The sequence below is a fragment of the Fulvia fulva genome, chromosome 2 (assembly GCF_020509005.1).
Source record: "Fulvia fulva chromosome 2, complete sequence".
Classification (NCBI taxonomy): domain Eukaryota; kingdom Fungi; phylum Ascomycota; class Dothideomycetes; order Mycosphaerellales; family Mycosphaerellaceae; genus Fulvia; species Fulvia fulva.
In genome coordinates, this window is record NC_063013.1 from 3,273,418 (window position 1) to 3,295,217 (window position 21,800).

At 50.5% G+C, this 21,800-nt stretch overlaps 6 protein-coding genes across 6 annotated transcripts; 3 read left to right on the forward strand and 3 right to left on the reverse strand.

Annotated features, from left to right (window-relative positions):
* Nucleotides 1–14: 14 nt before the first annotated feature.
* On the reverse strand, nucleotides 15–1,403 carry CLAFUR5_03003 (Elongation factor Tu, mitochondrial; the record flags this gene model as incomplete). The annotated part of the gene is made up of 2 exons (XM_047902151.1): nucleotides 15–1,151; nucleotides 1,212–1,403. The coding sequence occupies 2 exons, from the start codon at nucleotides 1,401–1,403 to the stop codon at nucleotides 15–17; spliced, it is 1,329 nt and encodes a 442-aa protein (XP_047758840.1).
* Nucleotides 1,404–1,888: 485 nt separating this feature from the next.
* CLAFUR5_03004 (3-hydroxyisobutyryl-CoA hydrolase, mitochondrial) lies at nucleotides 1,889–3,449 on the forward strand (the record flags this gene model as incomplete). Its single annotated transcript, XM_047902152.1, has 2 exons — nucleotides 1,889–1,996; nucleotides 2,055–3,449. 2 exons carry the CDS (start codon nucleotides 1,889–1,891, stop codon nucleotides 3,447–3,449), a joined length of 1,503 nt encoding a protein of 500 aa, XP_047758839.1.
* A 226-nt stretch (nucleotides 3,450–3,675) lies between these two features.
* CLAFUR5_03005 (Phosphatidylinositide phosphatase SAC2) lies at nucleotides 3,676–6,722 on the forward strand (the record flags this gene model as incomplete). Its single annotated transcript, XM_047902153.1, has 2 exons — nucleotides 3,676–3,922; nucleotides 3,976–6,722. The coding sequence occupies 2 exons, from the start codon at nucleotides 3,676–3,678 to the stop codon at nucleotides 6,720–6,722; spliced, it is 2,994 nt and encodes a 997-aa protein (XP_047758838.1).
* A 2,388-nt stretch (nucleotides 6,723–9,110) lies between these two features.
* On the forward strand, nucleotides 9,111–9,793 carry CLAFUR5_03006 (uncharacterized protein; the record flags this gene model as incomplete). Its single annotated transcript, XM_047902154.1, has 2 exons — nucleotides 9,111–9,361; nucleotides 9,415–9,793. 2 exons carry the CDS (start codon nucleotides 9,111–9,113, stop codon nucleotides 9,791–9,793), a joined length of 630 nt encoding a protein of 209 aa, XP_047758837.1.
* Nucleotides 9,794–10,465: 672 nt separating this feature from the next.
* Nucleotides 10,466–11,973, reverse strand: CLAFUR5_03007 (uncharacterized protein; the record flags this gene model as incomplete). The annotated part of the gene is made up of 2 exons (XM_047902155.1): nucleotides 10,466–11,664; nucleotides 11,718–11,973. The coding sequence occupies 2 exons, from the start codon at nucleotides 11,971–11,973 to the stop codon at nucleotides 10,466–10,468; spliced, it is 1,455 nt and encodes a 484-aa protein (XP_047758836.1).
* Nucleotides 11,974–12,566: 593 nt separating this feature from the next.
* Nucleotides 12,567–13,733, reverse strand: CLAFUR5_03008 (uncharacterized protein; the record flags this gene model as incomplete). The annotated part of the gene is made up of 1 exon (XM_047902156.1): nucleotides 12,567–13,733. The coding sequence occupies one exon, from the start codon at nucleotides 13,731–13,733 to the stop codon at nucleotides 12,567–12,569; it is 1,167 nt and encodes a 388-aa protein (XP_047758463.1).
* Between the last annotated feature and the right edge of the window lie 8,067 nt (nucleotides 13,734–21,800).

The window sequence follows — 21,800 nt, forward strand, 5'->3', positions numbered from 1 at the left end:
TGCTGATTGTGCGCCTATGCGAGCACACGGGTGATAAGACCAGTAGCGACAGTTCGGCCTCCCTCACGAACGTTGAAGCGCTGTCCCTGCTCAATGGCAAGTGGCTTGTGGATCTCACACACCATTTCCACATTGTCACCTGGCATAACTAGCTTGCCCTCCTTCTCGCCCTCGCTGCCCTCTGGCCATGTAAGCGCCGCAGACTCATCAGCAGTTCGCAAAAAAAGCTGTGGCTTGTAGTTGTTGGCGAAACCAGTGTGGCGTCCACCCTCCTCTTTCGTGAGCACGTACAATGAAGTCAGGAACTTCTTGTGCGCCTTGGTAGTGCCTGGCTGGGCGATGACCATACCACGAAGCACATCGTCACGCTTTACACCACGGAGGAGAAGACCGGAGTTGTCACCGGCGCGGGACTCGTCGCAGGACTTCTTGAAGGTCTCGATGTCGGTGACTTTGGTCTTGATGGGGGCGTTGTTCTTGCCGATGAGCTCGACTTCGGAGTCCTTCTTCAGCACACCACGCTCGACACGGCCGGATGCGACCGTGCCACGGCCTGGGATGGAGAAGACGTCCTCGACGGACATGAGGAAGGGCTTGTCCATTTCGCGCTCTGGGGTTGGGATCCACTCGTCTACGGCGTTGAGGAGCTCGTCGATCTTCTCCACGCCAATGTCGTTCTGGCGAGACTCCAGTGCGCAGAGGGCGGAACCCATGACGATTGGAGTGTCGTCTCCCTCAAAGCCGTAGGATGAAAGCAACTCCCTCATCTCCATCTCGACAAGCTCCAACATCTCCTTATCCTCAATGGCATCAACCTTGTTGACGAAGACTACGATTCTCTTGACACCGACTTGCCGGGCGAGCAGCAAGTGTTCCCTCGTCTGGGGCATCTGACCATCGCTAGCGGCTACGACAATGATGGCGCCGTCCATGGAGGCGGCACCAGTGATCATGTTCTTGATGTAATCGGCGTGACCGGGACAGTCGACGTGGGCGTAGTGGCGGTTGTCGGTTTGGTATTCGATGTGGGCGGTGGAGATGGTGATGCCGCGCTTTCGCTCTTCGGGCGCTTTGTCGATGGCGCCATATTCGAGGAAGTTGGCGAAGCCTTTCTCTGCTTGTCGCTTGGTGATGGCTGCTGTGAGGGTTGTCTACCATTATCCATTGATCAGTGTCTGCTTGCCACCTCGTATGCTACATTTGTTCCTCACCTTTCCGTGATCGACGTGCCCAATGGTTCCAATGTTGACGTGAGGCTTGCTACGCTCAAAGACTGTGGCATATGTCCGTGTGGCGTTGATGAGTTGCTTCTGGCCGCTGGTGTTCAAGGCGCATTGCATCGGGTTGGAGGTGTTGGTGCGCAGAGCACGCGAAGTGCGAAGGAACGTCCTGGCGAAAGACATGGCTGTTTGGAAGGACACTGACAGTACACTGGATACCCGGCGCCGAAGCAAAGGGAACAACACACTCAGCAGAGGAGGACGAGGTCGATGTCTAGTCTAGTGCAGTACAGAATGTACTGTTCTTTGAACTCGGTGACAACATTACCACTTTTCTTAGTGTCACGTGCACTTTCGACAGGGTAAGCTTGCCATTGGCCCATTGCTGCAAGGAGATGCATCTCCTCCTTCTCACTGCCGAACTACCTCCTACCTGGCAGACACACACACATTGCCGGTGACGTCTGTTGCATACACGCACATACAGCTGCTCTCCATTGTCGACACAGTCACACAGGACGCTCCGGACAGTCAACAAGACACTGGAACGATCCCTGGACGACATCATCATCTGCCGAGGTCTGCAGAGTGTTCGGCCTCCCCAATGGTACATATAGCTTGAGTAGCTCCACGGCCCATACAAAACTGCTCCCTCAAATATCTTCCCAATGCTCCTCCACGCCTGCTGTCGACGCTTTGCATCTGCTCGGCCTGTAACGATGCCCCTCAAAGCCAAGGTCCTGAGCCCGGCCATGCAGCAGAACGCAGCCAGAACTGTGAGTTGACGCTCATCCTCGGCTAGCTGCCGCCGACTGACTGACCATAGCGCCATAGTTCGCATCTGCACACCAAATCAAGGAACTACCGGGCGACGAACCCAACGATGTTCTCTTCAGCAACCAAGGCGGCGTGCGAAACATCACCCTCAACCGACCGAGGAAGCTCAACTCGCTGAATGGGAGCATGGCGAGGAAGATCGTGCCCAGGCTGACAGAGTGGAGCAAGAGCGACCTGGCGAACGTGATTGTCATCAAAGGCGAAGGACGAGCATTCTGTGCAGGAGGTGATGTTGCGTGGCTGGCACAGAGGAACAAGGAGGGAACCGAAGGTCAGCAGGAGAGCAAGGACTACTTCGCACTGGAATACAAGCTGGACCACCTCATCTCCACATACCGAAAGCCATACGTCGCCTTCATCGACGGCATCACCATGGGCGGTGGTGTTGGTCTGTCGCTTCATGCGCCCTTCCGCATAGCCACCGAGAACACGGTATTTGCCATGCCGGAGACAACTATCGGCTTCTTCCCCGATGTTGGCGCATCTTTCTTCCTCCCACGAATGGACGGCGAGCTGGGAACCTACTGCGCTTTGACTTCCGAGCAGATCAAGGGTGTCAATGTCTTCTACGCTGGTATCGCGACACACTACATCCACTCTTCGTCACTGCCCGACCTGGAGGCACGTCTTGCTGAGCTCGAATTCAAGGACTACGACGACCTTTCGCACCGCCACCGCATCATAAACCGAACAATCGAAGAGTTTGTGACTGGCCTGCCACACGACCAGCCAATCGGCGCACCAGTAGGAGGCAACATCCGCTCAGCAATTGACTACGTTTTCCAGCCTGCTCTCGACATCGATGGTATACTCAATGCTCTTGAGGGCCTTGAGAACATGGACCCTAAGACACCTGGATATCCTGAAGTAGCCGACTGGGCTACTAAGACCCGCAAGACCATCCTCCAGCGCTCACCCACATCCGTCAAAGTCACCCTCCGCCAGCTCCGCGAGGGTAAGACATGGAGCATGGCCGAGACTTTCAGGAAGGAGCACGCCATTGCCTCCCGCTTCATGGAGCACCCCGATTTTGTGGAAGGCGTAACGGCCCTTCTCGTCGATAAACCCAAGCGCACACCAACGTGGACTCCGTCCACACTGGAAGAAGTCTCAGAAGAGGACGTGGCCAGCTTCTTCAACCACCGCACCGAGTTTGATCTTTTGAACCAAGAAGCTGGCTCAACCGGCGAGGACTTCAAGTCGTACCCACATGCATGGATCGGTCTGCCGTCGGAGAATAGCGTCAGGAAAGAGGTGCAGCAGGAAAAGAGTCGTGAGGAGATCTTGGAACATTTCCTGGGTCAATCGCATGGAAAGCAGGGTGTAAAGGAGAAGGTAGAAGAGATTCTGACGAGGAAGGCGCCGCAAGATGAGCATGGGACGTTGAAGTAGCAGAGGTAGACAGTGGTGGCTGTACAGATTTGCTGTAGACGCATACCAACGTGTACAGAGTCGTCTATTCACCAGCTGAATGTATACAGGAGCTTTTACACCATGCCTCATTTCAACTCAATACAATTGAGACCATCACATGTGGCCTGCACGTGAACACGCGATCATGACGTATGATGTGTTCTGTCTTGTGATCGAACGACTTGGTTCTGTACATGTACATTACATGAACCTGCCTCATGAGCGGCTTGCACAAGTCGCAGGGCACATACACAACTTCGAGATGCCCGGTCTTGCTCGAAAGCTCCTGATCTTCGCGGCAGTAGACGGCCTCTTCTTACAACCCGCTGGCCAGCGACATTCATCGATCGATGCTAGCGGCATCAGACTGGAGTATGGCAGTAACAAGATCTCCCCAGGGTCAAAGAAAGACGACGGTGCAGACACAGGACTTGAAGTCCATGGCATTGTTGGTAGAAGCATCCATGCAACGCAATCTTCATTACTCCATGCTGAGCAAGCGTAGGCCTGCTGAATCTCGTTTCCTCTTCCTATCTCGTTGCCATCACGAAGCGCGAACAAGTTGCTCAAATCCGACAGAGACCCATCTACAGAATCACAGACGCGACCCTCATCCCGCTCCACAACCGCGACGAAGCCCAGAAATCTATCAGTGCAGCGCAGAAACTGCTACAGCAGAGCGCTAAGAATGACGAAGAGACGGATAACGAAGGTGCTGACGATGACGCCTCTTCGACCATCTCGGTAGATGATGTGGACGATGCGCCTGCCACAGCACAGAGAGAGGATCCAGAGAGTGAAGCGAAGGCATTAGAGCCGCCGAAGCCAGGCGCGCTGCAGAAGAGTGCGACGTTTGTGAAGGATGTGGTTCAGGACAAGGGGAAATATGGCAGCCTTGCGAGTCAGTGGTTCACGAAGAATGGCAGTAAGGATGCGGTTACAAGGCAGCAGGGCTGGACAGATGATGTGAAGGAAGGGGACTTGACGAAGGAGCAGGAGAAGGAGATGGTGCAGGCTTTGCCGGAGGGACAGGATGCGGGAGGCAAGGAAGAGCAAAAGGATATCGAAGAAGGGAAGGGTTCGACATCGCCTACGACTAAGGCGACCAAACAGCACAGCACCATCGAGCATTTGACGCCTCGAATCTTGAGGAGCGCCAGACTGTACTACAGCTCGAGCGGCTTCTACTTCTCCTACGATCACGACCTATCGAACAGTCTGGCGCAGCGTAGCCGGTCACAATCCGATGTACCTTTGTGGAAGCGCTTTGATCCGTTATTCTTCTGGAACAGACACTTGACGAAGCCATTTGTGGATGCAGGACAAGACTCACTCGTGCTGCCATTGCTACAAGGCTTTGTCGGTCAGCGAGCGTTCTCGATTGAGCGCACAGCAGGCACAGACAGTGATATCGTTGCTGAAGCTGCGCATGACGCTGCTGAGGTGATAGAGCTGCAGAACACGAACAAGGATGACAAGCGGGATTCTCAAGGGACTAAGCATGATTTGCTGCTCACGATCATCTCGCGGAGATCGGTCAAGCGTGCCGGTCTACGATACCTACGGCGAGGTATCGACGATGATGGTAACGTTGCGAACAATGTTGAGACGGAGCAGATTCTGTCATCTCAATCATGGGACGATTCAGAGAAGGCATTCTCACTACTGCAAACCCGAGGGTCTATCCCGCTCTTCTTCTCACAGAGTCCGTACAGCTTCAAACCGCTCCCGGTCATGTTTGGCTCTGAGGCAACGAATCAAGCTGCCTTCAAGAAACACTTCGAGGCTGTTAGCAAGCGATATGGTAACATACAGTGCGCGTCGCTTATTGACAAGCATGGTACAGAGGCCAGCATTGGTGAAGCGTACGAGAATCAAGCAAAACTGTTGAACGAACATGGTGGAGTAGATGGCAACCAGATCGGCTTCGAATGGTTCGACTTCCACGGAGCGTGTAAAGGCATGAAGTTCGAGAATGTGCAGATCCTCTTGGACTCGCTGCAAGGAAAGCTGAACTCTTTCGGCTGGATCGTGAAGCAGAACGACCGCAACGTCCGACAACAGACGGGCATACTTAGGACGAACTGCATGGATTGTCTCGATCGGACGAACGTGACGCAGTCAGCTGTCGCCGGCTGGGCGCTGCAACAACAGCTGGAAGAGCTCGGTCTTAACATCGACCTGAAAACCGACCCAAAGACGCACTGGTTCAATACACTCTGGGCTGACAATGGCGACGCGATCTCGAAGCAATACGCCGGTACTTCAGCACTGAAAGGCGACTTCACTCGAACACGGAAGCGGAACTGGACAGGCGCACTCTCAGACTTCAGCTTGACGCTCAACCGCTACTATAACAACATCTTTGGTGACTACTTCCTCCAAATCAACATCGATTACTATCTCGGTAATGCCGGGCCTGCCATCTTTGACGATTTTGAGACGGACATGATGAGCCAGGACTATGCTCTTGATATGAGACATATTCGACAGAACGCCATCGACACGTGCATCAAGATCGTGTTGGAGGATCCACAAGAGGAGCTGAAAGCTGGCTGGACGCTGAGTTGTCCGAGGACGAGTAATACGCTGCGGTCAATGCCGTTCGAGGAGTGCGTGCTACTCCTGACAGGCAAAGCTCTTTACTTCTGCCGCTTTGATTGGGACACGGAGAAAGTTGGGAGTTTCGAGCGAGTTGACTTGCTTGATTTGAAGGAGATCTGGCGAGGCGCATACATCACGAGTGCACTTGGTGGCACACATCTAGATGAGGCGAGGAACACTGGCTTCGCACTACGATACAACTCGAAAGGACCTACCGCTGTACGAACGAATACACGAAGTTTATCCGTCGCTGTAGACGCCGATCACGCAGACGACACCCACGACACCCATGACACCCACGACACCCACGAGACCAGCAACCGCTCCAAGAAAGACGACAAAGCCATCAAAAACGCCACGATCCGCATTCTCGCCTTCAAAGCACTCCCTCCCAAAGCTGTCGCAGCCAAGGGCGAAACTGACCACTTATCGTCCATGACCGAGCAGGAGATCATGAAGCACATCACGGACGAAATTCACAAGGCGATGGTGGAAGCGATCAAGGTTGATAGGGGGTTCCAGCATATTGAGACGGATAAGCCGCCGGAGGTGCAGGAGAGGGATGTTATTAGTGTGGCGGAGGCGAAGAGGAGTACAGGGTACATGGAGAGTTTGGGGTATGGGTTTAAGAAGTTGATTTGGAGTTGAGGGGTGGGGGTTCTGGGAGGGAGGGTGGGAGGGTGGTGGGAAGGGTGTAGGGATACGATGAGATGAGGATATAAGATACGAGAGACCATGGATGAATACACGAAGATGATGGATCCATCGGCTGCCTAGACAACACAAGTCTACGGAGCCCTCACCAGAATCGAGTTGATTGGGACGACTCGTTCGTCGCGCTTCAAGCCAAAGATTGCTCGTGATATGAGACACCACTGCACCGATAACTTTGATCAAACGGAAAAATGGTCTCGTAGCTATGTAGAGCCCCCTACTATCAGGCGAAGGTGTTTGGGCTGCTACACATCAAAACGTACCACATACAAGCGTTGCAGAGGCTATGGGGTGGCGACGACCGTACATGCGGCAGTGAAGCGCCTCCAGCTCCAAGCAAACAAGTGCACCGCCCCACTGTCCGTGGCCTTCAGGAGAGCGATTTGCTCTGGCTCCGTAAGGTAATGGAAGAGCTCACGAGCTCGCGGGAGGTCGTCTTCGTTGTGCCGGCCGCCTGGTGGGACCTGCTACAACGCGCGATGTCGAATTCAGACAGCGCACGGATCGTGCTGGGGGAATCGAAGAGATAGTGCCGAGCTCATGTGCTTGTCGAATCGAGGTTGCGTGTTGAAGGACGATGCGCCGCCTCGAAAGGGGAATTCCAGAGGCTGGGCGGACTTACTTGGAGCGCCTGATGAGTGCTGCATGGGTGTAGCCAGCCGAATGGGCGAGTTCCAGATGCACAAATGCAGTGCCGTTGCGCGCCTGCCAGCGCTGTATTGTGTTTTGGAGGCGCCGTTGCGAAGCGAGCGTTAGCTTGCGCAAATTCTCAGCGACAGCGCAGCGTTTGCCCCAGGTGCCTTGGTACTCACGAGGACTCTGTATCACTTTCACTTCCTAACCGTTCAATGGGACCTTGTGATGCGTGATATCGCGCTGATGTCGATATGTTCTGCTCAATTTAACCTCTGCCTGAATCTACCAGGCCGACCCGTCAGAAGACCGGTGGAGAGGAGGTGAAGGGCGAGAAAGATGAGAAGGAGAAGAAGGAGAAGGAGGAGAAGGAGGAGCTGTCGCTGGAGGTGGTGAGCATGGGTTTGGCGGCGAACGAAGTCGTTGGACGTTTGCTGCCTGTTGTGGTGGCGATGGACGAGGTTGTTTCGGAGTCAGTGCTCTTCCGCCTGAACGATGGCGACAAATACTGACATCTACACTAGGGAGCAGGACCGTGGATACATTGCCCGTTTTGGACCGCTTTTCGAGCAGTATGCTGTCGGTATCGGCCGCTTTACTGAATGGCTCGACGAGCACGCGCTGCCGATTATGGAGGCGCAAGAGTACGAGATCGTTGGCGGACTCGAGGGCATGCTTGACCGCGCGCGTGTCGTCGGCGTTTTCGCTGAGCAAGACTCTGTCTCGGCCGAGATCGTTGAGGCGCTGGTCGGCGCAATCTCGATCTTGGAGGTGCTTGAGTCGGAGGTGGAGATGCTGGAGATGCTGGAGTCGGGCGTCGAGAAGCATGGCGCCATTCTGGCTGCGCTGCGCGGCTGCTTGAAGAGCCTGGCGTAGACTTGAGGCGTGGGCATGGAAGCGATGAAGAGAAGAAGTGACGAAAGACCGGCGCAGTAGCGTCTTGGCAGTAACAGTCTTAAAGAAACTTGTTTTCGCAAACCCTTTTTGCTTTCTGCGTGATGTTCTCTGTGAAGATGCTCCTGACCACGTTCAGCCTATCGCGATCTATTACGTCTCTTATACCTGTCTCTCCACATTGCTTTGACTTATACCGCTCCTAGGGACACTGATACCCATAGATCATAAGTTTGGTTGCACTCTGCCGTAGCTAGTTCAACACGCCAATTCATGTCTTCAGATCCGAGTTGTCGGTGTACAGTAAGCTGCCACTGGCACACACAGACGAGCAGCCATGAGTACCTAGCTCAGTACAAGGTGCTTGATATGCTGCTGGAGTCAGGGACGAGCAACTGAAGACCACAAGATTTTGCTTGGTGAGGTGGAAGCGAAGCTTGGGTCGATCCTGAAGCGCTATCGACGATGTTAACTCTTGTTTTTGGGACGCTGTGCGAGGCACATCTATCCTAGATCTATGGACATGACTAGAAGATGATATGATGATCGTATCTCTTGCCCGTGGCTTCCAGATCTGGGGACATCATCTTTCACATGCATGCCAAGCCTGAGGTCCACAACTTCGTGTGCTTCTGCCTGTTCCGACAGACGCCGCATTGCCGAGCTTGCGTTTGTCTTTTCTGTTTCACCCCTTCAATTCTTGTTTTTCCGTCATTGTCAACCACCACCACCACCACCACCACCACCACCACCACCACGCCATTACCGTCGTTGGAGTCGACCGCCGTCATACCGATGGAGAATGCATCGGACGCAGAACTCCTGCGCCATCAAGCGGCTATCAACGAAGAAGTGAGACGTCGCGGTCTCCAGAAACCTCAGCCATCCACCGCCAGCGCCTCAAGCTCTGCAAGCTCCTCACGTGCAAGCACAGTCATTTTCACTCCAAATGGCTCCGAGCGCGAGGATGCCAGTGTCAGCGACATGATGAACTTCACCCCCGACAACTCCGATACCGAGTCTGTGCCAGGAGCAGAACCACCACAGTGAGTCATGTCATATGATCTTCTGTCGAAGCAATACTGATCGTGGGACACAGCAGCTCGGTCGGCAGCATGGTCTCGAAGGAGGTCCAGCAGTATACAACCAACCATGGCATCTTCATTGGTTGGGTTAACCCGGCGGCGTTCCACGTCATGCCATTGCCGTACTACCAGGAGACTGGTAATCTGCATGGCTTGGTGGCTCGGTGCAGGGCCATCGCTGCCAAACGCCCTCAATCCATCCCGGCAAATGTCATCCTAGCACTGGATCAGAACGTCACCACTCGCAAGTTTGTCTCGGATCAGTATCTCGCTCTGAGAGCTCTACCAGGCTCGGTGCTGGATGAGGGCAACAAGCAGCACAAGGCGATACAGAACATCCTTCGCCGGTGCCTCAAGATCCTCACTAAGGCTCAGCTCGGACGCCAGACATGAGAGTGTTCACAAAATCGACTGGAGAAGCTGGGACCGTGGCAATGAAAGAGGTGAAGACGAGCGTCGACACCGCGAAGCTGAGGCTTTCGGTGAATGCGGATTCCGCGCGCCTTAAAACATGAAGGGAAGCGCAGCAACATTTCTGATACAGGTCATGGTGGGCTGTGAAACAAATGAAGCGGCCGAACAGAGAGCAAAATGGGAGAAGGACTTCAAGCATACTCGAACCTAGCTTCGATGTTCAGACTCTTCTGCCTCCCTCTTGCTCCCGCATTCTCAGATCCCTTCCCACATAGCCTTCCATTGACCGGACTCACGGTCACCGCTTCATCACATGCTAGACTTGAGGCGTAGGGGCGCGATCGGCCTTCTGCACACGCGGAGGATCGCGATGGTGATGGTGCATGGGTGGTTGCCGCAGCCTCGACATGAATCGAGAGGGCTCCGCGCGCAGAATGACCTTAAGGGGTTTATCTTAGACCAGGAAAAGCGTATAGGTCTTACTTTGGACCTCAGCTAGGAGGTCCCGGCGTAATGCGCTGTTCACCTTGCCGATGGCCTCCTTGAAGCCTGCGAGACAATGCAGTGCAACTTTGTACAGACAATAACTTGTTCGTTTGCTTGTCATTCTGTGCCTCGCGCTGTCTGAGACACTGCCAGTGCCATATACATCTATGCCTCTGGCGGGTAGACCACAATTCGATCCAAATCAGCACCCTTCGTACCATTCCCATTCGACAAACCTCCAACCGTAATCGTATTATTACTCCCCTCAGCCAGCGTCAACTGCAGCGGCGTCGACAGAATAATACTCTTATGCGTATCCCGCTGTCGCAACTCATGCACCTCAGCCTCATTACCATTGACAACAACACTGCTGATCCGTCTCAAAATCCACGTCCCACCAATGCGATCTGGCGAACCACCTGGCTGATCACCATATCCCATGTCATCAGTGTTTTGGTAGTAGAATGACACCCACTGCGGCTTGCCGGTACCTTCGATGCCTTCGAAAGTGACAGTGCTTTCGTTGCCGTCGATACCGGTGACGATGACACCGCCACTGGCGAAGTTTGCTTCCTGCTTGAAGGCGTCGCCGGCGACTTGGGCGTCTTTGGCGAGGTATGTTGTGCCGTTGACGGGTGTGTACTCGCCAGTCTTGACGTCTAGGTCGTATACGTCGTGCCAAGCGAGCTCCAGTGTCTTCTTGTCGTCGTCGATCTCCATTGGTAGCCAGATATATCGACTTTCCCATACAGATCGTGAGTCCCACTGGTCCCCGAGGTAGAGGTACGTTGTTTTCTTGGTCCCATTGATGGCAAGCGAGTAGCCGGATTGCGAGTTGTAAGTCCTGGTGTTCAGAGGTGCGACGAAGAATGGCTGTGACCAGGGTCCGGAAAGTGAGTCGGCTCGGAATGCCACGACGTTGTTGGGTCTGTAGCCAGTCTTGTGGCTCATCAGAGCATAGTAGCTTTTCTCAGTCTGAATGATTGTCGGTGCCTCCAGGTCAAACTTGTCCCATCGATACACCACTTCATCCAATGCAGTGATGTTGTCGTTGAAGCTCGTCAAGTACACATCACGGCCCTCGACACGATCTCCGTTGGAGTACAGGGCGTATGTCTTGCCATCTTTGTAGTCGGTGAAGATGCCGAAGTCTTGCGACCAGTTTCCAAGCGGAGCAGTGGCATCGACGAATGAGTATGGTCCTGCGATATTGTCCGATGTTGCGAGGCCTTGCAGCAGCCAGCCGTATGAGCTGTTGTCGGCGTGCCACCACATATGGTACTGGTCAGCTTCCTCGCTCCATACCACTTTCGGGCGTTGTATGATGTGCTCTGGGCCGATGTAGGGATGACCTTCGATTGGTTCTGATAGAATCTTTAGCTATATGTGTACACAATGCAGTGTCAAGAGTGCGCACCCAAGGCAAGACCGTGATACTCCCACGTTGCCAGATCATCTGAGCTATAGACTGAAATGCCCCCACCTTCTGGCTCCTCCTGTGTCTTGTGCTCACCAAACCAGTAGAACTTGCCGCTGTCTTGGTCGACTGTGATATCGCCAGCATGAGCATTGACAAAGTTGCCCTCAGTGTCGAGCCATCTTCCGCCGGGTACGATGTACTTGGCACTGGAACTCAATGCCAAGCCAAGTGTGCATAGTGTCGTGAACAACATGTTGGCGCGATGTTGTGAGTCAGGTCTTGAACAGATGCAGGTCCTCGACAATTATATCATCAGTATCAAGCAAAATGAGGTCAATCGATTCCGGTGTATCTCTGCCCGAACTCCTCGTGCCAAGCTTCTTGGTAGGACAACACGCTGATGATCACGGGTGGCCACAAACTCATGCTACACAAACCTGCAAGCATAAGTCCAGATCCTTGCGTCGATAGCAGTGAGGTTCAATTTCTCCGTCTTGATCGGGACACTGTGCTGCCGTAATGTCTGTGCTGAGCCTTAGTCAGTGCGCGGCTTGCGCCAATCCAAAGCCTTCAGAAGGCCTCTTTACAACAAGGGCGGTGGAAATAGTTCGTTGCCGCCGAGCGCGTCGTCATCTTCGCTACAAACAACGTTGCCTGAGACTGCCGGCGTGCTAGAGCAATGCGTAGAACATAGCACCTACACGGGGCGCTCGCGCATTGCTGTAGCCTTCTCGAACCTAAGACCGTCTGACCACGCTCGTGTTGCAATGGCCACTCGCTGCACTGGCCCAAGCGGAAATCACCTGTCAATAGCTCTTGCACGGCATAGACAGCATGCAGACTGGATCAAGTGATGACAGCTTCATACTCCGCCGTGGCGGAACTCTTCTCCTTCGCGATCGTCTCTTCCAATGACGCCCAGAAGCCTCCCAGAATGTCGTCCATGATATTGGCCGGCTCCTGCGACAGATCATCGACATCTCCCAAGATCCAGTCTCCACGCTTCGGCCGACCCGAAAACTGTTCGACGAATTTCCAAATCGACTGCGCTGGGCCCATGACCAGACCTTGTGTGAGACCTGCAACAAGTTCGAATATGAGGCCATGCATGAAGCCAATGGCGTCCTCGATACCGAGCGGGGTGGTGACGTAATCCACCATCCAAGTGTCCATCTTGTTGATGCGATTGAGAAGAGTGCCCTTAGCATCCCATAACTTATCGATATACTCATTGAAGTGCGTTAAGGTCTGCTGCATGCTGTCATATGGCTCGAATTGCTCGTAGAAGCGGTCGCCGGATATGATGGATAGAATCTGCTCTTTGTAGCCAGAGAACTTGTTGAGAGGCAGCCCGGTGTAGGCGTCCTTGAGTGGGAACTCTATGATCCGTGCTGTGACTGGCACAAGTTTGTCGCTAGGTGCCGAGTATGTAAGACTCTCGTCGATATCTGCTACATCCAGAGGCTCATCTTCAACCACAAAGTGGACGAGCGCGGGAGGTCTTGTCGACCACACTCCGCAGAGGAAACCAGCGGTACCCGAGCACTGGGCGTAGAAGAAGCCACTTGCATTGAGCGGCTTGTGAGCGTGAACACACTGAAGCGCATGGTTGAAGGCTCCATCCCATTCCAGATTGTACGTTGGGAAGCCATACCATGCCAACCAGACCCATTGCTCCTTCGGCATCTTGGCAGTGGCACGGCAGCTGGTGTACTCTTCCGGCAGGAGCAATCCTAGCTTGGCGGTCCAGTCATTGCTGTTGATTCTCATGAGATGGAAGTCATTGTGGGTGTCTTGGAAGTCCCGAAAGCTAGGCACGCCACCACCTACTCCCCAGTCATGCAGCGAGTCCTTGATCTCGTACAGAAACTTGTCTGTGTTTTCAGTGATATGACGGTTGTGCCAGATGCTAAAGCCAATGCCGCCGAAGACTGCGCTGAAGATGGGCAGGATGGTAATGGGCAGTGTGAGGAGCAGGAGGCCCTTGATGGCTCTTCCGATAGTTCTGAACATCTTCTCGATGCTGTGATGCTTGGGGATGACTGATCAAAGCCATCTTGGTATGTTTCGCGGCCTGACAAACAGTGTGGTTTGCCTCTCGGCGCAAGTGGTATGCCAAAAGGAGGTGGCAAGGTCGCAACGGCGATGAGATCATCCGGCCCGAGGTGGGGCGGGGAGCCAAGGTCACTGGGTCCGCGCGGCATGTTCGCGTTCCGTTTGTCGTCAGCGCTCACAGGCAGGCACGGCAGGGTCCTCGGCGTTTCCCACTGCCACTGACTCGCTGGCAGAAAAGATGCCTCGATACTTCCGTTCCCCCCAGATCGCCGCCTTCCCCCCAGCAATACCCACAATTCAGATATAGCCATATAGGCTCCTGTATCAAATGGCATTCAATATCGCATCAATTCAAGCTAATGTTATCGCGTCTAATCGCGTTGTTAGGTTGTTATGGGCTCGCAGCGGCACTAGGAGGTGATCTCGAAATCCGCCCTCCTAGGACCTCATTTTTCGCACTTTCTCAAGCCTAATCTCATCCATTACAACACTACTACCTCAATATCGACATGGACGATTACGAGACGGTGTTGTTAGTATCACAGCCACCTACTATCGACCTTACCGCCGCCGCCGAACCGCCTATACTACTAGAAACACCTTGTTTTGACCGCTCCGACTCAGATGCGCGTAGGCGTCGAAGAACGCGGTCTATCACCTCTCACACCTTTATACGACCTTAATATTCAAAACGCTCTATATTACTACGGCCTCAGAAGTACGCGTTGATTATGAAGCCGGTACTAGATAGTCCTATACCGCGAGAAGACACGTTCTCTAGCGAGAAGGAATTGACCGATTACTACTACGCGTTTAGAAAAGAGGAGGGCGTCGAATATAGACCAGATCCGAAGGGCTCTAAGGATTATAACCGTGCTAGATAGCGGTATCGCTATAAGGTAGTATGTTACTATACTAGCTTTACTAAGACCGATAAGAACAAGGCGAAGAAGAAGTCTAAGCGATATAGTTGCCCTTTCTACTTCTACGCTATTGCTACTATACGAGACGAGCCTAAAGGGGAGTAGGAGATACGGCATTCGAATAAGCCTAAACACTGTCGATATAATCATAAGCCGGACGATATAATAGCGCTTATTAAATACCGCTAACGTTTAAGGACTACTACGTTCTTAGAGGAGCTTAAACGCCTTTAGAAAACACGTATGTCGATAGCGGAGATTGTGGCCTATTTTAGGGGGCGTGTGTTACTAAAGCCTTACGACATTTATAACATTCCTTAGGCTCGTAATATCAACGCTCGGCGTAAGTATAATTAAGTAGAGAAAATAGTTAATCTACTTAATAGTAAGTCTATATATTATAACATCTATACGGACTCCGAGACAGGCTTAATTCGAAGTATAATAGCCCTTTATCCGAAGAGCCTTAAAGCCTTTAAGAATACGCCGTATACGATCTATATTGACTTAACCTATAGCATAAACCTATATAGATAGATAGATATTTCATTAAGCTGTTATAGTGCCCTTTGGCCTATATAGCTATACTATCTTGTTTTCGTATATATAGAGGGGAAACCGTGTTAGTAAAAACCCCTCCTCCTTCCCGCCTATCTTTTCCTCCTAGTTATTATCTTAATTTTCCCTTATTAGGGGTACGCTAGTGTTATAGGCCTGCCCTAATAACTACCCTATCTACTACCCCCTAGCTTCTGCCTCTTGTCTATCTACTCCTCCGTCTCGCTAGCGAGGCTAAACTACTAGAGGTATCCCTACTATAGTATCTACCGAGAGATTCGGCGAATGTTACCTTTGTCCCTAATAATTGACTTATAGTCTCTCCTTCCCGCTTAGTGCCTCTAATTTCCCCTACCTCTCGCCTACTACGGGCATCGTAGTAGTATATATTCTAGGTTTTGCGATAGGTAGCCATACTAGTAGGCTAGGCTATAGATGTCTAGTACGCGTCTTCTAAATAGGTAGGCCCGTAACCTAATATGTTCGGACCTGATTTAGATCGCTATGCTTGCCTCGGCCCTTGTCAGGTCCCTATATAGCTAGTAATTGTGTCTCTAGAAGGCTCGGAGCGCTATCGGGCCTGTTGTCTTAGGGGGCTTCCTTTTCTAGTCCTGCTCCTATAGGTAGCTCGCTATCTATTCCGCTAGGCTTTAGGTCTTAGCCTTGCTCCCGCCGGCCTAGCGAGTCCTACGCTCCTCCTCTTTTCGTGCTAGCTATTCGGTGCTTGTCTATATAGCCGTAAAGGTAGTAAGGTCATCCTCTTTTTAGCTTGTCCTATATCCGGCCCCTCTCCGGTAGTAGCTTTCTATCTTATTCTTTGCCTCCTAGATTGTAGTTTATACTAGGTAACCTGTCGTCCTTACCGCGTATTAAATTCTTATTCCCCGGATATACTAGCTAATTAGTAGTGTTCCTGTCTCTATTTCTACCGTGCTTATTAACGTTGTCTTCTATACGCCTAGTACCCTACGTAGGCTACCTACCTATATCCTATTTAGAGGTTACTCTATCCGTTTCGGGATCGGCTTGCCTACGCCTCCTGTTCCCTAAATCTATGCCCCGTATAGTATAGCTAGTCTAACGATCGCCTTATATATTACTCTTACCTTGTCGAATGTTACTCCCTATATAGATGCCGTAAGTCTCTTTATCGAGGCTTCGTTGACTTGTACTCGACTCTAGGCTTTCTTAACCTATATATTCTAGCTTAGCTTCGGGTCGAGCTAGATCTCTAGTACTCGTAGCTCCGCTAATAGCTTTGTCTCGTAGCCTTAGATTCTTACCGCCGCCTTTATATTATAGTATGTTCTCGCTTTACTAAAGTGTATAAGTTAGTACTTTTTAGGGGCGAACTAGGCACTATACTTCTTTGCCTACTCCTCGCATTTCTTATGCCTATCTTCGAGGAGGCGACAGTTCTCTTCTGTCGAGTCTAACTAGGCTAGGATGTTTATGTCGTCTACGAACCCCGATACTAAGGTTTACGGAGAGGTGAGTAGGGGGATTAGATCAGACATAAATATCAGAAATAGGATAGGGGAGAGAGTAGATCCCTAAGGTATTCTAGTCTCTACCTTTACCGGGTCGGACGTATACCTTCCTAGGACTAGGTATGTCGTCCGTTCCTAGAGAAAGGAGTAGACGAACGTCGTTACCTACCGGGGGATACCTTTCTACTATAGGATATGTATTAGCCTTTAGTATAAGACGTTGTCGAAGGCTCCTACGATATCGAGGGATAGTAAGGACGCCGCTCGGTTCCTACCGTAGTACTAGAGGGTCTGAATCTGCTCCGTAATTAGCTCTATTACTATTAGTGTCGATCGCTAGCTTCTTCCCCCTATCTATATTGCTAGGAGTACGTGGTTGTCCTCGGCTAGCTACGTAAGTCTCTAGTAAGGAAGGAATCGTATTTAGTAAGCTAGCTACGAGATAAGGTAACAAGTCTTAACTACGCTTTCCTACTTATCTAGTACTACCGTATAGCCTCGTTTCGAGAGGTTAGCCCGGAGCAAAAGCTTCCCTCTACGCCCTCCCTCCCTGTTTGCTCCTTAAGCCAATATCTACCTCTATAGGCCTAAGCCCTTTAGTGCTCTCTATTAACCGACATACGTATCCGTCCTCTCGGGCTATATAGATAGTATTAGCCGTCGCTACTAGTATATACTACGCCCTAGGTTTTAACGCCCTTCGCGTTACCGTAGCCTATCTCTAGAAAGCGGCCGTCTATACCTCGTAGGTTTGCTCGGGGCACACACTATACCGGGTAGCGTACTCCTTACGTTTCTACCTACTAACTAATATAAAGTTCCTTATTACCCTGCCCTCGATCCTCCCCGATTACAGAACTAATCTACTTATATTGTACGTCTTTTCCCCGTCCTAATAGCCGTCTTTTCCTTGCTTAGGCTATCGTCTTTTCCTCGTCGTAATCTACTATATTAGACTAGGTGCGTTATATAGCGGGATAGGTAGTACCTTAGGCAAACCCCTCGTTCGTATACCGGGTGTTTAATAGGCCCTTATAAGCTTCGTCGCGTGTCTACCTACCTACCGTATTGCCCGCTAGCAAACACTAGATTGTTTCGTAGTCCGCTCGACGCCGTTATATAGTCCGCTTAGTTATTGTTCTATAGTCCGCTCGTCTAATGTTCGTCGCTTAGCCCGCTCGGTTTACGGTCTCCGGAGGTGAAAATTCTGTACTTATACTAGAGGTGTCCTATCGAGCGTATAGGCCACGGTTCCGCGCCCTTCTTATACGTAGAAAGAAGAGGGACTCGCTCCCGATACGAGTACACGCTCGTCGGATAGTTTTTATACCCGTTTTGCTAGTAGTCCTATAAACGATATAATCGAGCTAGGCGTTAGCTTGATTCGACCTAAGCCTAATAAGTCACACTTTATCGAATTACTACGCTCTCTTCGTAAGGGCCTTAAACAGACTAGTTGTCTAATACCTACGGTCTTCGGTACTAACCGTAAAGAGGTACTTATATTCGCCGTCGACGAGGTCTTTCTAGAAAGCACGAATATTGTATACGATTAGTATCTATAGTAAGATATCCTTATACGTGTACGGAAGGAGAGAGGTAAATTCGGACAGGTTAGGCAAGACGGCTATTAGACAGATAGTCTATCTACTACTTAATTCTTAAAGCTATTCACTTATACCGTACGGAGTCAGTCTAAAGACGAGTTTAATAGTAACGTTACGAAGCTCGATATAGTATATCTAATATTTAAGTAGTACTTATACGTTAACTAGTACCGCTTTAAGACACGTATTATCTATTACTAGATAAACGAGATCAAGTACTTCGGCGAGAAGACAACATTACGAGTTGAAGTATATTACGGCCGTATTAAGGAGTAGCTTAACTATAGTAGCCGCTACGATATCTTTATACTCTTCGAGTCGTTACTAAATTAGTAGAACTAAGGCTACGACCGTCGACGTAGTAAACTCGCTAATAACCGTAAGCGTTATTATAAGGTAATAATATCGATCTCTACGCCAAAATACGACACATTCGAAAGCTCTTATTAAGGCTATTCTAACGATATATAAAGTAGGCTACTGCCCCTAGGACTAAGGGAGTTCTACCTTATTTAATCTAGATAGCTTAAAGCTCTCTTCACCCTATTTCTTTAGCTCTAAACGTCGCGGAGGTGCCTAGCTATATTAGGCAACTCCTAGGCAATAGTAGCCTAGGCTACGGCACTAACTACGCCTACGGCCCTATAGGCGAAGCCCCCCTAAGATAACTAGTAGCAACTTATAGAGGACGTAAAAAGTATAGAAACTAACGATTAGCTCCCTTACCGGTCTCTATAGGTAATAATCACTTAGCTACGTACAGCGCTTATACTATTATATTACCGAGGGTAATAAGAAATGAGGACGACGTCCTAGGCGATTAGTAAGGCCACCCGGAATCAACACCCCTATAGCTAGGTATCGGTCGCGGTATCGATACTAGGCCCCCGCCTAACGCACGATATAGTTACGATCCGTATTATAGTAAAGGAAGACTAGGCCGAAGTTACGAAGCTATCGAATAAGGAGCTCGCCTAACGAATTAACTAACTAGGGGTAGTCGTAGTAAACTAATAGTCTAACGGTACTCTATAGATCTATACTAGCTCTACTACTACTAGGAGGCACCTAGAGGCATAGCTATAGTAGGCATCTAAGGTTGCGGTATTAGCGAAGGTCTTAACAAAACAATTTACGATCCTAGTCCACGACATGCCTAAGGAGTTTAACCTAACTAACTAGGGTTACCTACGCGCTCTCTAAGAGGACAACCCGGTCACTCTTAACTCTCTAATCTAGAAGGCGACTTGGCTCTATAGGAAATGGCTAGAAGGCAAGAAGGCCTCGGCGCTAATAGTATAGCTATAAGACGCGAAAGCGGCGGATCTAGCGATAGAACAAGGCCTAGTCTAGCAATATAGCCTTAAGATAGTAGAAAAGCACTCCTTATCCTTTCGTGTCCTCTAATACTTCAAATGCTAACAGTATAGACACTAAACCTACACGTGTATAAACAAGTAGGCCTGCTCGAACTATATAGGAGACTTTATATCTAGAGACTATATATCGACTACGAGACGGTACGCGAACTACCCGGGGTACTACCTATCGTATAGTACGGAATGCCTATAGCGGAAACTAGCGAAAAACAAGGTAATTACAAACAGAACCGTCGCCCTAAGATTCTACGGCGACCGTAAGGCTAGCCTATACCGGAACTAACTAGCGGCGGTCGGGTATAAGCGCCCTAGGGCCGAGAACGATATAAAGGATACGTAGCCTAGGGCGTACGGGAGGCCACGTGCTCTACTAGCTACGGCGAGGGAATCTAACTAGGCCCGGCTCCCCTTTAGTATATAGCCGATAGGCGTAGACTAGGACGCGTAGGGTAGTAGGATATAGGACGATATAGAGGAAATAATTGTTAATACCGATAACTAGCCTCGACACGCTTAGTATTATCTAGTATAACGTTAACTATAGTAAGGATATAGTCTAGAACCATTTCCTATACGAGGCGGACCCGCGCGTCTACTACGTCCTTATAATCTAGGAGCTATAGATTAACCCGTACTATAAGAGACTAACGACCTATAAGTTACTAGGCTATACGATATACCTACGAGGCGACGGTAGACCCCGTACGTGCTTCTATGTTAGTAAGGACATACTAGAATCTAACTAGGAGGTAGTATACTACGTAGACGAAGAAGGCGGGGGCGATATTACCTCCCTCTACGTAGGTAGCACCTAGATATACAACCTATATATATAACCGCTAGCCTCGAGGTCTAGCCGCGACCTAGGGGTCTATAGATACCTAGATAGTGCGCTTAAGAGACAAGGGTACCACATTGTAGTAGGAGACTTCAATATATACTACCCTTCCTAGGAAAGCCTTATATAGCCGTACGCTATAGCCGACGAAGTACTCGACTTAATAGCGAGTAACACAATTGCCCTTAATACCCCGAAGGACCTAGGTACCTAGAAGAGAGGGGGACTCTAAGGCACGATCGACCTCTCCTAGATCTTAGATAGCTACTACTATACGGTAACCTACTATAGGATCGAACATAAACTCGAGGCGTCGTTAGACTATATACTAGTTAAGACCTCTATTACGATATAGATATAACGTATACTAGCGAGAACCCCTAAGCTAAACTAGGGAAAGGCCTACTAGGCCAACATCTAGGCGTACCTCGATAACTCTAAGAGGCTAGTCTAGATCGCGTAGTAGTAATATAATAGTAAAGACGAGATAGACGAAGTAGTCTATAGGTTAATAGACGAAATAAGAAAAGCGAGCTTACTTTATGTTCCGCTTACCTAACTAACGATATAGTCTAAACTATACTAGACGCCGGAGTATACTACGGTAGTAAGAGAAGTAAGGAGAGCCCGCCGGGTATAGACGAGTAGCTATAGCGAGGAGGCCTAGAACGTATATAGGGAGGTATACTAATAGAATAAAGCTATAATACGGAGGGAGAAAGCAGTCGGCTAGAGGGCTATAGTAGAAGAAATCGCCGGTAAGCTAGAGAGGATGTAGAAGCTAGCGAAATAGGCCCGATAGGACCCTATATAGGGCCCCTCCTTCTCTATCCTAGCGCTATAATCGCCTAGTAGCCCGGTTAGCGACCCCGAGGCTAAGGCGCGTCTACTAGCTAGTAAGTTCTTTCCGCCCCTAGTCGAGGCTAATCTAAGCGACATAAATAGCTCTACTCCCCTAGCCCCTAGTATCGCGGTCTAATAGGAGGTGTCCGAGGGAGAAGTTGCCGCTATACTAAGGAAGTTGCCGGCGAAGAAAGCCCCGGGGCCGGATAGGATCCTAAACGAACTACTAAAGAAGTATAGAGATCAACTAGCCCTAGTAGTCGTAGCGATCTTTAACGCCTACCTATAGACCGGATACTACCTAACGGTATTTAAACAATCGACGATAGTAGTCCTACGTAAGCCGTAGAAGGAAGACTATACGTATGTAAAGTCGTACCGCCTAAT